Source organism: Plecotus auritus (assembly GCF_963455305.1).
Source record: "Plecotus auritus genome assembly, chromosome: X".
NCBI classification, from domain to species: Eukaryota; Metazoa; Chordata; class Mammalia; order Chiroptera; family Vespertilionidae; genus Plecotus; species Plecotus auritus.
Window position 1 is genome coordinate 1,167,394 of NC_137784.1, and position 13,969 is coordinate 1,181,362.

At 50.5% G+C, this 13,969-nt stretch overlaps 1 protein-coding gene across 1 annotated transcript in view; it reads left to right on the forward strand.

Annotated features, from left to right (window-relative positions):
* Window positions 1-3,657, forward strand: part of ARSH (arylsulfatase family member H) — a gene marked incomplete at both ends in the record, with an annotated part of 62,428 nt that extends 58,771 nt beyond the window's left edge. Inside the window, 1 exon segment of the mRNA XM_080652267.1 lies at window positions 3,296-3,657. Within this exon segment, the coding sequence (XP_080508393.1) occupies window positions 3,296-3,657 (362 nt within the window).
* Between the last annotated feature and the right edge of the window lie 10,312 nt (window positions 3,658-13,969).

Below are 13,969 nucleotides of genomic sequence, written 5' to 3' on the forward strand. Positions count from 1 at the left end.
TTAGAATAAAAGAGAGACCTCTATAATTTTTTTTTAACATCAGTTTTAGCCAATAATAAGTCCACAGAGTTATGTTCATGCATCTTTCTTTTTTTAAAATATATTTTTATTGATTTTAGAGAGGAAGGGAGAGGAAGAGATAAACAGAAATGTCAATGATGAGAGAGGATCATGGATCGGCTGCCTCCTGCACGCACGCCCCCTACTGGGGATGGAGCCCACAACCCAGGCATGTGCCCTTGACCAGGAATCGAGCCATGACCTCCTGGTTTACAGGTCAATGTTCAACCCCTGAGCCACGCCGGCCGGGCTGATGTTTCTTTCTTTATGTAATAAAGATAATCTACTTTTAAAGGAAAGTAAGATCCCTAGCTCCTTAGAATCAAAAAGAGACCTCTTTGATTTTTTTTAACATCAATTTCAGCCAGTAATAGAATTTACGGAGAGTTCCTCTAAAATAACTGAATAGAGCTCCCTACTTACAACAGTATTTCTCCAGTTGAGCTAAAAGATCCACCAGAAAGGACAATAATGTCAGTACAAATGTAATTTTTAAGTTTCTAAGCCAATCAGAGTCATAAAAATAATTGTCTGGGATATTCATGGGTCCATTGGTGGATTTCGGGGCAATGGTTGTTCCTACCTACTCGGCACACCGTTTTCTGGGCCCACGGAAGGTCATGGAAGGTCATGGGGTGCACTGAGCTTCCTTCCAGCAGCCTCATGACCCAATGCCCTTGCCTGACCTTCTTCCTGTGTGTCTGCAGGGTGATTGACGGCCGAAACCTCATGCCATTGCTTCAAGGCGAGGTCCAGCGTTCAGAGCACGAGTTTCTGTTTCACTACTGCAGTAGGTACCTCCACGCTGCCCGCTGGCACCCCAAGGACAGTAAGTACCCCCGCCCATGCACCCTACAGATGCCCAGAGTAGGGTCCCTTTAGTCCGTGTGACTTCCTCGTTTTTATTCTCTAGCCCAGTCCTTTGAGTCTAGCGTCTGCACCGAAAATACCTTCTCTGGGAGGTTTCTAAGAATTGCTCTCCTTCAGAAAGACAGACAACCATAAGAAATATCAATTTTGAGAAACGTTCTCTTTTTTTTGTAACTTTTTTTAATATAATTTTTTATTGATTTCATGTAAGAAGGGAAAGGGAGAGATAGAGATATAGATAGATAGATAGATAGATAGATAGATAGATAGATAGATAGAAAGAGAGAGAGAGAGAGAGACATCAATGATGAAAGAGACTCATGGATCGGCTGCCTCTTGAAGAGAGAGAGAGAGAGAGAGAGAGACATCAATGATGAAAGAGACTCATGGATTGGCTGCCTCTTGAAGAGAGAGAGAGAAGAGAGAGAGAGAGAGAGAGAGAGAGAGATCAATGATGAAAGAGACTCATGAATCGACTGCCTCTTGAACGCCCCCTACTGGGGATTAAGCCCCCAACTGGGGCATGTGACCTGGACCGGAATCAAACCCAGGACCCTTCAGTCAGCAGGCTGATGCTCTATCCATTGAGCCAAACCAGCTAGATCAAGAAACACTTTCTTTGTTAGTTTATGTTATTCATTCGATTCCACATATGAGTCAGATCCTATGATACGTGTCTGTCTCTGACGGGCTTATGTCACTCACCATCATGCTCTCCAGGTCCCTCCGTGCTGTCTCAAAGGGTAAGAGACCCCCCCTTCTTCACAGATGCCTAGTATTCCACGGTGTCAATGCACCACAGCTGTTGTATTCACTCGTCTACTGATGGGCACTTGGACGGCTTCCCAATCTTGGCTAAGAGGAGACAGACACATAGATACAGAGAACAGACTGACAGCTGTCAGAGAAGAGGGAGCTGGGGGCTGGGTGACACGGGTGAAGGGACTAACCAAAGCGATGGGATTGGCAGGTGGAAGTGGCGTGGAGGGAGGTAGAAGAAGGCAGAGGAGGCATAGATGGTGACGGAAGGGCACGTGAGTTGGGGTAGTGAACAAACAGTACAATAGACACATGACATTTTATAGAATGTGTACACGTGAAACCTAGTAATTTCATTAACCCACGAGAGGCCCGGTGCATGGATTAATGCACATTGAGAGGAAATTAATGAGAAGAAATATTTTAGAGGCTGAGGAGGGACCATGTCTAGTCCATCTCGCTCAGTCCCGATAGGTCGAATCCCAGCAGCAAGCTAACCTACTGGTTGGAGTGTCTGCCCCCTGGTGGTCAGTGCACGTCATAGCGACTGGTTGACCAGTCAACTGTCTGCCCCCTGGTGGTCAGTGTACGTCATAGCGACTGGTTGACCAGTCAACTGTCTGCCCCCTGGTGGTCAGTGCACATCATAGCAACTGGTTGACCAGTTGACTGTCTGCCCCCTGGTGGTCAGTGTACGTCATAGCGAGTGGTTGACCAGTCGACTATCTTCCCCTGGTGGTCAGTGCACGTCATAGCGAGTGGTTGACCAGTCCACGGTCTGCCCCCTGGTGGTCAGTGCACATCATAGCGACTGTTTGACCAGTCGACTGTCTGCCCCCTGGTGATCAGTGCACGTCATAGCGACTGGTTGACCGGTCCACTGTCTGCCCCCTGGTGGTCAGTGCACGTCATAGCGACTGGTTGACCGGTCCACTGTCTGCCCCCTGGTGGTCAGTGCACGTCATAGCGACTGTTTGACCAGTCGACTGTCTGCCCCCTGGTGGTCATTGCCACGTCATAGAGACTGGTTGACCTGTTGACTATCTGCCCCAGGGGTGGGCAAACTTTTGACTCGAGGGACACAATGGGTTCTTAAACTGGACCGGAAGGCCAGAACAAAAGCATGGGTGGAGTGTTTGTGTGAACTAATATAAATTCAAAGTAAAGGAGCGGAGGGGAGAGCCAGAGAACCCTCCGCTCTTTCGGCTCCGTGGGCCAGATAGAACAGCCGAACGGGCCGGATCCGGCCCTCTGGCCGTAGTTTGCCCATGGCTGGTCTGCCCCCTGGTGGTCAGTTCACGTCCTAGCGATTGGTTGAACAGTGGAATGGTCTTAGGGACACTTAGCATCTTAGGCTTTTATATATATAGATGTCACCCCAATATATTCAATTAAAAAAAAAGAATGAAAGAAACATCAATGTCAATGTTGAGACCTGGGACATTATCCTAAGGGATGCTGATGTTCTGATGCTCTGAAGATTCTGTGGCATTTAAGGTAACATCTGGGCAAAGAGAAAGAGCAGAGAATGCCCACGAAGGCAGGACACAACCAGGTCGGCGTGCACCCGGGCTGGGTGGCTCTTGACATCTCCTTTCCTCTCCAGGTGAGGCCGTGTGGAAGGTTCACTACGTGACCCCCATCTTCCAGCCGCCGGGAGCTCAGGCCTGCTACGAGACCAGCTTCTGCCAATGCACCGGGGACAACGTCACCTACCACGACCCTCCCCTGCTGTTCGACCTCTCCCGGGACCCCTCGGAGTCCACCCCGCTGACCAAGGACACGGAGCCGCGCTACGACCTGGTGATCCACACGGTGGCCGAGGCCCTCAAGGAACACAGGAAGACCGTCACCCCGGTGGAGGCCCACCTGCGGAAAGAAGTGAATCGGCAATTTGTGTGGCTGATGAGCTGTTGCAGGGTGTTTCCCTTCTGCTTCTGTGACAAGGAGGGTGAGGACTCGTCGTGAGAAGCAGCCATTGGATGGACGGCAGGCCGCCAGTGACCGCCAATGTCGTTCCTTCCGAACATGCAAGGGATGGATGTAAAAGCCAATAAATGTATCTACCGTTTCCGATGATGACACGTCCGTTGGTTGTAATGCCGTCCTTCACTTTTGGGGGGATTGTCGGTGCTCAATGTTTATCTCATCCCAAGCTTTTTTTGTTGTTGTTGTTAAGAGTATATTTTTATTGATTTCAAAGAGGAAGGGAGAGGAGAGGAGAGAGAGAGAGAGAGAGAGAGAGAGAGAGAGAGAAACATCTACTGGGGATCTAGCCGGCAACACCAAGAATCGAACCGGGACCTCCTGGTTCATAGGTGGACGCTCAACCCATGAGCTCTAGTTTCTAAGTTCTTCTTTTATTTTTAAGAATACCTTTTTATTGATTTCAGAGAGAGAAAAGGAGAGAGAGACAGAGACGAAGGGAGAGGGGGAGAGAGAGAGAGAGAGAGAAACATCCATGATGAGAGAGAATCATGGATAGGCTGCCTCCTGCACGCCCCCTACTGGGGACCGAGCCCCCAACTCAGGCGTGTGTCTTGACTGGGAATCGAACCAAGACCTCCTGATTCATTGGTTGACGCTCAACCAATGAGCCAAGATGTCTGAGCTATAATTTCTAAGTAATTTTTTTTAAAAAAAAATACATTTTGAGCCGAAACCGGTTTGGCTCAGTGGATAGAGCATCGGCCTGCGGACTGAAAGGTCCCGGGTTCGATTCCGGTCAAGGGCATGTACCTTGGTTGTGGGCACATCCTCAGTGGGAGGTGTGCAGGAGGCAGCTGATGGATGTTTCTCTCTCATCGATGTTTCTGGCTCTCTATCCCTCTCCCTTCCTCTCTGTGAAATATCAATAAAATATATTAAAAAAATACATTTTGATTGATTTCAGAGAAGCAGGGAAGAGGGAGAGAGAAACACCTATGATGAGAGAGAATCATGGATCGGTTGCCTCCTGCACGCCCCCTACTGGGGATGGAGCCCACAACCCCAGGAATTGAACTGTTACATCCCGGTTCATAGGTTGATGCTCAACCACTGAGCCGAGTTTCCTGGGCTATAATTTCTAAGTTCTTATTTTTTTTAAAAATACATTTTCATTGATTTCAGAGAGGAAGGGAAAGGGAGAAAGAGAGAGAGAAACATCCATGACGAGAGAGAATCACGCATCGGCTGCCTCCTACACACCCCCTACTGGGGATGGAGCCCGCAACCCGGGCCTGTGCCCTGGACCGGAATAGAACCCTTCAGTCCACAGGCCGACGCTCTATCCACTGAGCCACACCAGCCTGGGCCAATTTCCACGTTTTTAATCCTGGATCTTAGGGCTGGGACACCAGCATCCACGGTCATTTTCTCATTGGCTCTGTCCCTCTTCAAAGCAAACTGTTGAAGCCAGGGCTTACGTACTTCAAAGTCAATGATCGGAAGAGGCAAAATGCCTCATTTACCTAACAAGGCATTAAAAAGTTCCACAGGCACAGCAGGTGAGACTCAGCGGTTGAGCATCGACCTAGGAACCAGGAGGTCCCGGGTTCGATTCCCGGTCAAGGGCACAGGCCCGGGTTGCGGGCTCCATCCCCAGTAGGGGGCGTGCAGGAGGCAGCCGATCCATGATTCTCTCTCCTCATGGATGTTTCTATCTCTCTCTCCTTTCCTCTCTGAAATCAATAAAAAATATATTTTAAAATAAACTATTCTATCAAGGTCTCCATATAAAAAAATTATTTCTGTTGTCCCATCCGTGACATGTAATAATCTAAGCCTATTGAACATTAGACGGTGTTTTTAATCATTCGGTTAATGTAACCACTAGGGGTCGCACTAATGTAGCTCTCTGCACAGCTGACCCATAATCCCTAACAAGATCAATTATTATTATTATTTTTTTTTGCCCAGCTGGTTTGGCTCAGTGGTTGAGCATTGACCTATGAACCAGGAGGTCAGGGTTCGATTCCCGGTCAAGGGCACATGTCCAGGGTTGTGGGCTCGATCCCCAGTAGGGGGCGTGCAGGAGGCAGCCGATCCATGATTCTCTCTCCTCCTGGATGTTTCTATCTCTCTCTCTCCCTCTCCCGTCCTCTCCGAAATCAATGAAAATATATTAAATTATATATATATATATATATATATATATATATATATATATATATATGTATATATATATATATATATATATGTATATGTATATGTATATGTATATATTTAAAAACCACAACTTTTTAAATGTATGCATTTCTTTTATTTTGGCGACGGTATCATAGGTTGAACCTCCAACCCTAAAAAAAAAAATGGGCAAGTGACCAACGCCCTTTTCAACATTCCCCCTTGGTTAGATCAAGAAATTCACCCCGTCGTCCATGTGCATCTGAAAGGGAATTACATCACAGAGGCCCCTGGAATGGTGATGACTTTGGTGGGAAAAAAAAGTCTTCTGCTAGAAATAGCTGAATGCAAAAATTAGAGACAGTCAGACAGGCAGAGAGGTTATCTTTCAAGTCCATAGGTTATTATCTGAATTTTTAAAAGTATATTTTTATGGATTTCAGAGAGAGGAAGGGAGAGGGAGAGAGAGGATCGGAATATCCACGAGGAGAGGGAGTCATGGATCGGCTGCTTCCTGCACGCCCCCTCCTGGGGATCGAGCTCGCAACCCGGGCCTGTGCCCCTGAGCGGGAATCGAACCCGGGACCTCCGGGTTCATGGGTCGATCGAGGCTCAACCAGTGAGCCACACTGGCCAGGGTTATCTGAATTTTTCTCAACGATAATACATGAATCCCCATTTGTATTGGTGATTTAACTAGAGGCCCGGTGCGCGAAATCCGTGCACTGGGGGTCCCTCCACCCAGCCCGCACCCTCTCACAGTCCAGGATTCCTTGGGGGAAGCTGGTGGTCAGGTGTCCGTCTCACAGTCCGGGACTCCTCATGCCTTACTGCCCTCCCGAAGCCGGGTCGCTGCTCCTTAGCGTTGACACGGAGGCGGGAAACGCTCCCACCACCGCCGCTGTGCTCGCCAGCCGTGAGGCCGGCTTTTGGTCGACCTGTCGACTGTCTGCCCCCTGGTGGTCAGTGCACTTCATAGCGACCGGTTGGGCCGAATGCGAGAGGGCGCAGGCCAGGCCAAGGGACCCCCACCGGTGCATGATCAAGGCCGGGGAGGGACCGTGGGAGGGCTCCAGGGTGTCTCCAGTCCGTCTCGCTCAGTCCTGATCGGCCGGACCCCAGCTAACCTACCGGTCGGAGCGTGTGCCCCCTGGTGGTCAGAGCACGTCATAGCGACTGGTCGACCCATTGACTGTCTGCCCCCTGGTGGTCAGTGCACGTCATAGCGACTGGTCAGCCAGTCGACTGTCTGCCCCCTGGTGGTCAGTGCACGTCATAGCGACTGGTCAACCAGTCGACTGTCTGCCCCCTGGTGGTCAGTGCACGTCATAGCGACTGGTCAACCAGTCGACTGTCTGCCCCCTGGTGGTCAGTGCACGTCACAGCAAGTGGTTGAGCGGTCTTAGCATATCATTAGCATACGACGCTGTGATTGGTTGAACGGATGACCGGACACTTTTATTATATAGGATTTACTCATCCCTTCTGTCCATGGTGAGCATGAATTGGGCCGCTAGCATGAGCCAGGGGTTGAGTGGAACGGGGAGCAAAGATGTGTATGTCTTTCTGTCCCGAGACACTGTTGTTTCAGAAGAAGAGAGAGAGAAGAAAAGAGTGAGAGAGAGAGAGAGTGAGAAGGAGGAAGAGAGAGAGAGAGAGAGAAACATCAATGCGAGAGAGACAGGTTGACTCGTTGCCTCCCGCATCCGCCCTGACCAGGGTCGGGGATCCAACCAGGAACCGAGGTACGTGCCCTGGGCTGGGAACTGAACCCGGAACCCCCGTTCGGGGCACAGGCGGGCGCTCTACCCACTGAGCCACACTGGCCAGGGCCACACCCACTTGTCTGATCTTGGATATAACCCCCTCGGAGGACACGATGCGTCTCGCTGAAACGGCCTTTTGGGGTTCCGACATTTGATGGCCCCTGGGTCTTACCACAACAGAAATCGATCCATTCTCACTTCTGGAGACCTGGCGTCTGAGATCCAGGGGTCCCAGGGCCACGCTCCCTCCGGGGGCTCTGGGGAGGGTCCCTCCTGCTTCTCCCAGCGCCTGGGGCTCCAGGTGACCCTGGGCTGGTGGCCTCCTCTCTCCCTTTCTCCCTCCCTCCCTCCCTCCCTCCCATCCTGCCTTCATCTGTCTCCTCTTCTGTGTTTGACAAGGACCCTGTCCTTGGAGGGAGGGCCCCCCTGACCCAGGACGACCTCATCTCCGACCCTCCACTCCATCCCATCTGCAAAAATAAATTTTTTTCCAAATAAGGGGTTTCTGTGTGTTTCAAGGATGGTGAAACAAGCCTCATCAAGCATTGATTCTTTTTTTTTTTTAATATATTTTATTGATTTTTTTACAGAGAGGAAGGGAGAGAGAGAGAGAATTAGAAACATGGATGAGAGAGAAACATCCATCAGCTGCCTCCTGCACGCCCCCCACCTGGGGATGTGCCCGCCACCGAGGTCCATGCCCTTGACCGGGAATCGAACCCGGGACCCTTCTGTCCGCAGGCCGACGCTCTATCCACGGAGCCACCCCGGCCAGGGCTAAAGCATTGATTCTTGGCGTGCTGCTTGGTAATCGCAGCGAAGCCGAAATGCCTTAGGGCTGGTGAATGAATCTTTAGGAGAAATAGCACAGGGTCGGCTGGGACCTGTCTGACTGCCGTCTTGGATCAGCGAGAGGAGAAAGTTAAAATTGGTTCTAGTCTCGCCAGTCTCCTGCCAGCTCGCAAGTCACCTTTTCATGCTGAGGAAGGTGCCAAAGAAATGCACTTTCCGAGAGAGAGAGAGAGAGAGAGAGAGAGAGAGAGAGAGAGAGAGAGAGCGAGCAGAATTCCCCGTCCACGCCGATGTCGGTGGAAAATGGGGGGTGGGTCGGAAAAGCGGAGAGAGTGAGACATGGAGTCGTTTTCCAGGTTTTGTTTCATTGAAAAGAACGTGTGCTGTGTTTTTTTCTGTTTTTTTTTGTTTGTTTGTTTGTTTGTTTTTTTGATTGAACACGGAAGAATTCCAAGATTCAGACGGGACCCGCTGAAATTGGCCCCAACAGAATCACAGGCGCTATCTATGATGATCTATAGTGATAAAAGCATAATATGCTAATTAGACCGGGTAGCTGAAAGGGTTTCCGGACATCCTTCCGGACGAAGCCGTGGCGGTGGGGGCTGAGGCAGAGGCAGTTGGGGGCGATCAGGCAGGCAAGGAGTGGTTAGGGGCGATCAGGCAGGCAGGTAGGGGAGTTGTTAGGGGCGATCAGGCAGGCAGGCAGGCAGGTAGGGGAGTTGTTAGGGGCAATCAGGCAGGCAGGCAGGCAGGCAGGGGAGTTGTTAGGGGCAATCAGGCAGGCAGGCAGGCAGGGGAGTTGTTAGGGGCAATCAGGCAGGCAGGCAGGCAGGCAGGGGAGTTGTTAGGGGCAATCAGGCAGGCAGGCAGGGGAGTGGTTAGGGGCGATCAGGCAGGCAGGCAGGCAAGGAGTGGTTAGGGGCGATCAGGCAGGCAGGCAGGGGAGTGGTTAGGAGTGATCAGGCAGGCAGGCAGGCAAGGAGTGGTTAGGGGCGATCAGGCAGGCAGGCAGGGGAGTTGTTAGGGGCGATCAGGCAGGCAGGCAGGGGAGTGGTTAGGGGCGATCAGGCAGGCAGGCAGGTAGGGGAGTGGTTAGGGGCGATCAGGCAGGCAGGCAGGCAGGAGAGTGGTTAGGGGTGATCAGGCAGGTAGGCAGGCAGGGGAGTGGTTAGGGGCGATCAGGCAGGCAGGCAGGGGAGTGGTTAGGGGTGATCAGGCAGGCAGGCAGGGGAGTGGTTAGGGGCGATCAGGCAGGCAGGCAGGGGAGTGGTTAGGGGCAATCAGGCAGGCAGGCAGGGGAGTGGTTAGGGGTGATCAGGCAGGCAGGGGAATGGTTAGGGGCAATCAGGTAGGCAGGCAGGCAGGAGAGCGGATAGGAGCCGGTGGTCCTGGATTGCGGGAGGGATGTTTGACTGCCGGTTTAGGCCGGGATCGGGCCTAAACCAGCAGTCAGACATCCCCCAAGGGGTCGTCCCGGATTGCGAGAGGGTGCAGGCCGAGCTGAGGGACCACCCTCCACACCCCCGCTGTGCACAAATTTCGTGCACCGGGCCTCTGGTAATAGTAGACAACATGAGGGCTGAAATATTAGTACTTTTCTTCCCACCTTCTAAATTCTTCCAGTGGCTCATTGGTTGAGCGTTGACCTAGGAACCAGAAGGTCCCGGGTTCGATTACCGGTCAAGGGCACATGCCCGGGTTGTGGGCTCCATCCCCAGTAGGGGGCGTGCAGGAGGCAGCTGGTCCATGATTCTCTCTCATCATGGATGTTTCTCCCTCTCCCTTCCTCTCTGAAATCAATAAAATATATATATATATATATTTTTTTTTTTTTTAAAAGACTCTCTTTGCCATAAAAAAAATCAATATGGAAATTCCACTCCCGTGGTAAAAATTCTTCCACTTCAAATACTATAAACTCGACGGGTGATTTGGAAACAGTAGGAGGAACCCAGACTGAACTCTTTACTGTAATCATCCGTCGTGGCGTTGAAACATCGACGGAAATTTATTTTAAATGCCGGGAAAATGCCCAACCGTTGGGTGGACCATCACACACAAGGATCCTGTTAACGTAAAAAACCATTCAAACCCGTAAAGAATTTTCGTGAGTTTATTGGAGCCAAGCTGTGGACAATGGCCGGGAAGCAGAACCTCAACGGACTGAGAGAACGCTCCGGAGAAGGGCGGGTTATGTCTGTATTTATACATTGCGATCCAAGGAAGGGACGTAGGTGGGTGACGTGAAATCCATCGGGGAGGGACTAGAGAGGCGGGAGGAAGCAAAGCGGGGGAAACCCCTGGGATTGGATGAAAAGTAAAATGATGGACACATGCTCAGGTGGGCCCAGGGACAATTCACAGGATAACGAAGGGATCTGTGGTCTCCGTCCTGGCGCCCAGCACACGAGGCTGTGCCCCAAGGGGTCCGGAAAAAGGGGAGTTACCAGTCACCCAGACATTTCAAGGGTGTGTTATCCTCGATGCAAAAAGACAGGCGGGTTCCGTTAGGGTAAAGGGTGACCTTGTCCATGACCTTGTGGGCCTAGGAGGTGACTCCCCACCATCAACTGTTTTTAGTTAAATTTCAGACCACCCTTTGGGGTGACTTGAGGTCTCTGAGTTTGCAAGACGGCCATCCAGGCCTCCCCTGAGCCGGTCGGGTTAGCACGTGGCCCTTTTCGTCCACACGTTCCAAGGACTGTTACCGATGGGATGTGAAAGTCATTTGAAAAATGGATGATGAAGCTACTGTTAGATGACTCTCTCTCTCTCTCTCTCTCTCTCTCTCTCTCTCTCTCTCTCTCACACACACACACACACACACACACACACACACACACACACACACACGGAACTGCCTACGGCCAGTTTTATTCAGGCCGGACAGATGGTAAGTTCATTACCCGCCGCCTCTGGCTAATGCATATCCCAGCCCTGGTGACGCCGTGGAAGAAATCTGGACCCACTTGTTATTTTTTGCGGAGTTACGTGGAAATGTTTATTTTTTATTTTTTATTTTAAGTCCCAATGGAATCCCAGCTTAGCTGGCTGTGGGACCGACCAAGGGGGGGGCATGCAGGAGGCAGCCGGTCCATGATTCTCTCTCCTCGTGGACGTTTCTATCTCTCCCTCTTCCTTCCTCTCTGAAATCCATTAAAAATACATTTTTAAAAAATTTAAAAAAATAAATGAAATGAAATGACCCCTAGCCAGTGTGGCTCAATAGATAGAGCATCAGCCTGCGGACTGAAGGATCCCGGGTTCGATTCCCGGTCAAGGGCACATGCCTGGGTTGCAGGCTCGATCCCCAGTAGGGGGCATGCAGGAGGCAGCCGATCCATGGTTCTCTCTCCTCATGGATGTTTCTATCTCTCTCCTCCCTTCCTCTTTGAAATATATATATATATATATATATATATATATATATATATATATATATGTATATATACACATATACATATATATATATATATATATATATATATATATATATATATATATAGAGAGAGAGAGAGAGAGAGAGAGAGAGAGAGAGAGAAGAATGTACTGATGTACTGGTCCCCAGGCCTAACTGGTTTGGCTCAGTGGATAGAGCGTCGGCCTGCGGACTAAAGGGTCCCGGGTTCGATTCTGGTCAAGGGCACCTGCCTTGGTGGCGGGCACCTCCCCAGCCCGGGCCCAGGTTGGGGCACGTGCAGGAGACAATCTGTGGGTGTGTTTCTCTCACATCGATGTGTCTCTCTGTCTTTCCCTCTCTCCCCCACTCTCCCTAAAAATCAATGGAAAAATATCCTCGGGCGAGGAATAAAAACAAAAATGTACTGGTCCCTGATAAGAAAGTGATTGAGAATATAATTAGGTTTGAATAGAGTAACTTAATTTTTTAAAAAAATATGTTTTTATTGATTTCAGAGAAGAAAGGAGAGAGAGAGATAGAAACATCCATGAAGAGAGAGAATCATGGACCAGCTGCCTCCTGCACGCCCCCTACTGGGGATGGAGCCCACCACCCGGGCATGTGCCCTTGACCGGGAATCGAACCCGGGACCCTTCAGTCCACCGGCCGACGCTCTATCCACTGAGCCACACCAGCCAGGGCTCATTTATTTTTTTAAAATATATTTTTATTGATTTCAAAGAGGAAGGAAGAGGAAGAGAGAGAGAAACATCCATGAGGAGAGAGAATCACGGACCGGCTGCCTCCTGCACGCCCCCTCCTGGGGATGGAGCCCACAACCCGGGTGTGTGCCCTTGACCGGGAATCGAACCGTACCTAAATGTCGAATTACGCTGCCGTGCACTTGAGAATAATCTAATCCTGTCTGTCAATTATCAGGAAAAACAAATGGAAAACGTGTCTAAAAAGCCAACGTTGGTTTGGCCTGCGTCCCGTCAGCCACACGGACAAGAGGGAGAATAAAATACATCGTTCCCACAGCATTGCACGGTTTGACAGGAAACGTAAGGGGAACGGATGTATTTCATTTCCTGAGCTTGTGCGCGACTTCCTCGACGTTTGAATCTTTGTCGGTCGATTTATCACAGCGGAGAGCAACTTGTATGGCCTGGGGGTCATATCAGTTTCTGCCTGGTTTTTTGTTTATTTTTTTTAATCTTTATTGTTGAAAGAATTACATATGTCCCTTTTTTTCCCCATCGACCCCCCTCACCAACACCCTAACCCTCCCCCCCACCAATACCCTAACCCTCCCCCCCACCAACACCCTAACAACTCCCCCATTGTCTGTGACCATGGGCTGTGCATATATGCATACAAGGTCTTTGGTTGAGCCTCGACCTATGAACCAGGAGGTCATGGTTCGAATCCCGGTCAAGGGCACAGGCCTGGGTTGCAGGCTCCATCCCCAGTAGGGGGCGTGCAGGAGGCAGCCGATCAGTGATTCTCTCTCCTCATGGATGTTTCTCTCTCTCTCTCTCTCTCTCTCTCTCTCTTTCTTTCTTTCTCTCTGAAATCAATAAAAATATATTAAAAAATAAAAAATTTAAAACAAGACAACTTGGACACGAGATAAACATTTAGCGCCGAGAATCCCCCAAAAAAGTTGTGGATGGCGTTACAACCAATGGGTGTCTAATCACCTCGAACGGTAGGGGAATTTATTGGCTTTTGCATCTGTTCCTTGGGTATTTGAAAGGGCCAACATTGGCGGCTGTGGGCAGCCAGCTGTCAGTCATTTGCTGCTTCTTTTTTTATTTTATTTTAATACTAGAGGCCCAGCGGACAGTAGGGCCCCAAGGCCTAGCCTGCAATCAGGGCCATCTTCCATCTGCTCGCCAGTCCCCAGTCCCGCCCCACCACCACCCACCCTGGTTCCCTGTTCACCATTTGGCGACCGGAGCCTGCGGGCGGAGGGGAGGGGAGGGATCAAGAGGTGGTCAACACACCTCATAGCGAGTGGTTGAGCGGTCGTTCTGGTCGTTACGCCGTCACGGACGCTGGGCTTTTATTATATAGGATATTTTTATTGATTTCAGAGAGAGGAAGGGAGAGGAGAGAGAAACATCCATGATGAGAGAGAATCGTGGCTTGGCTGCCTCCTGCGTGCCCCCGACTGGGGATCGAGCCCACCACCCGGGCATGTGACCTT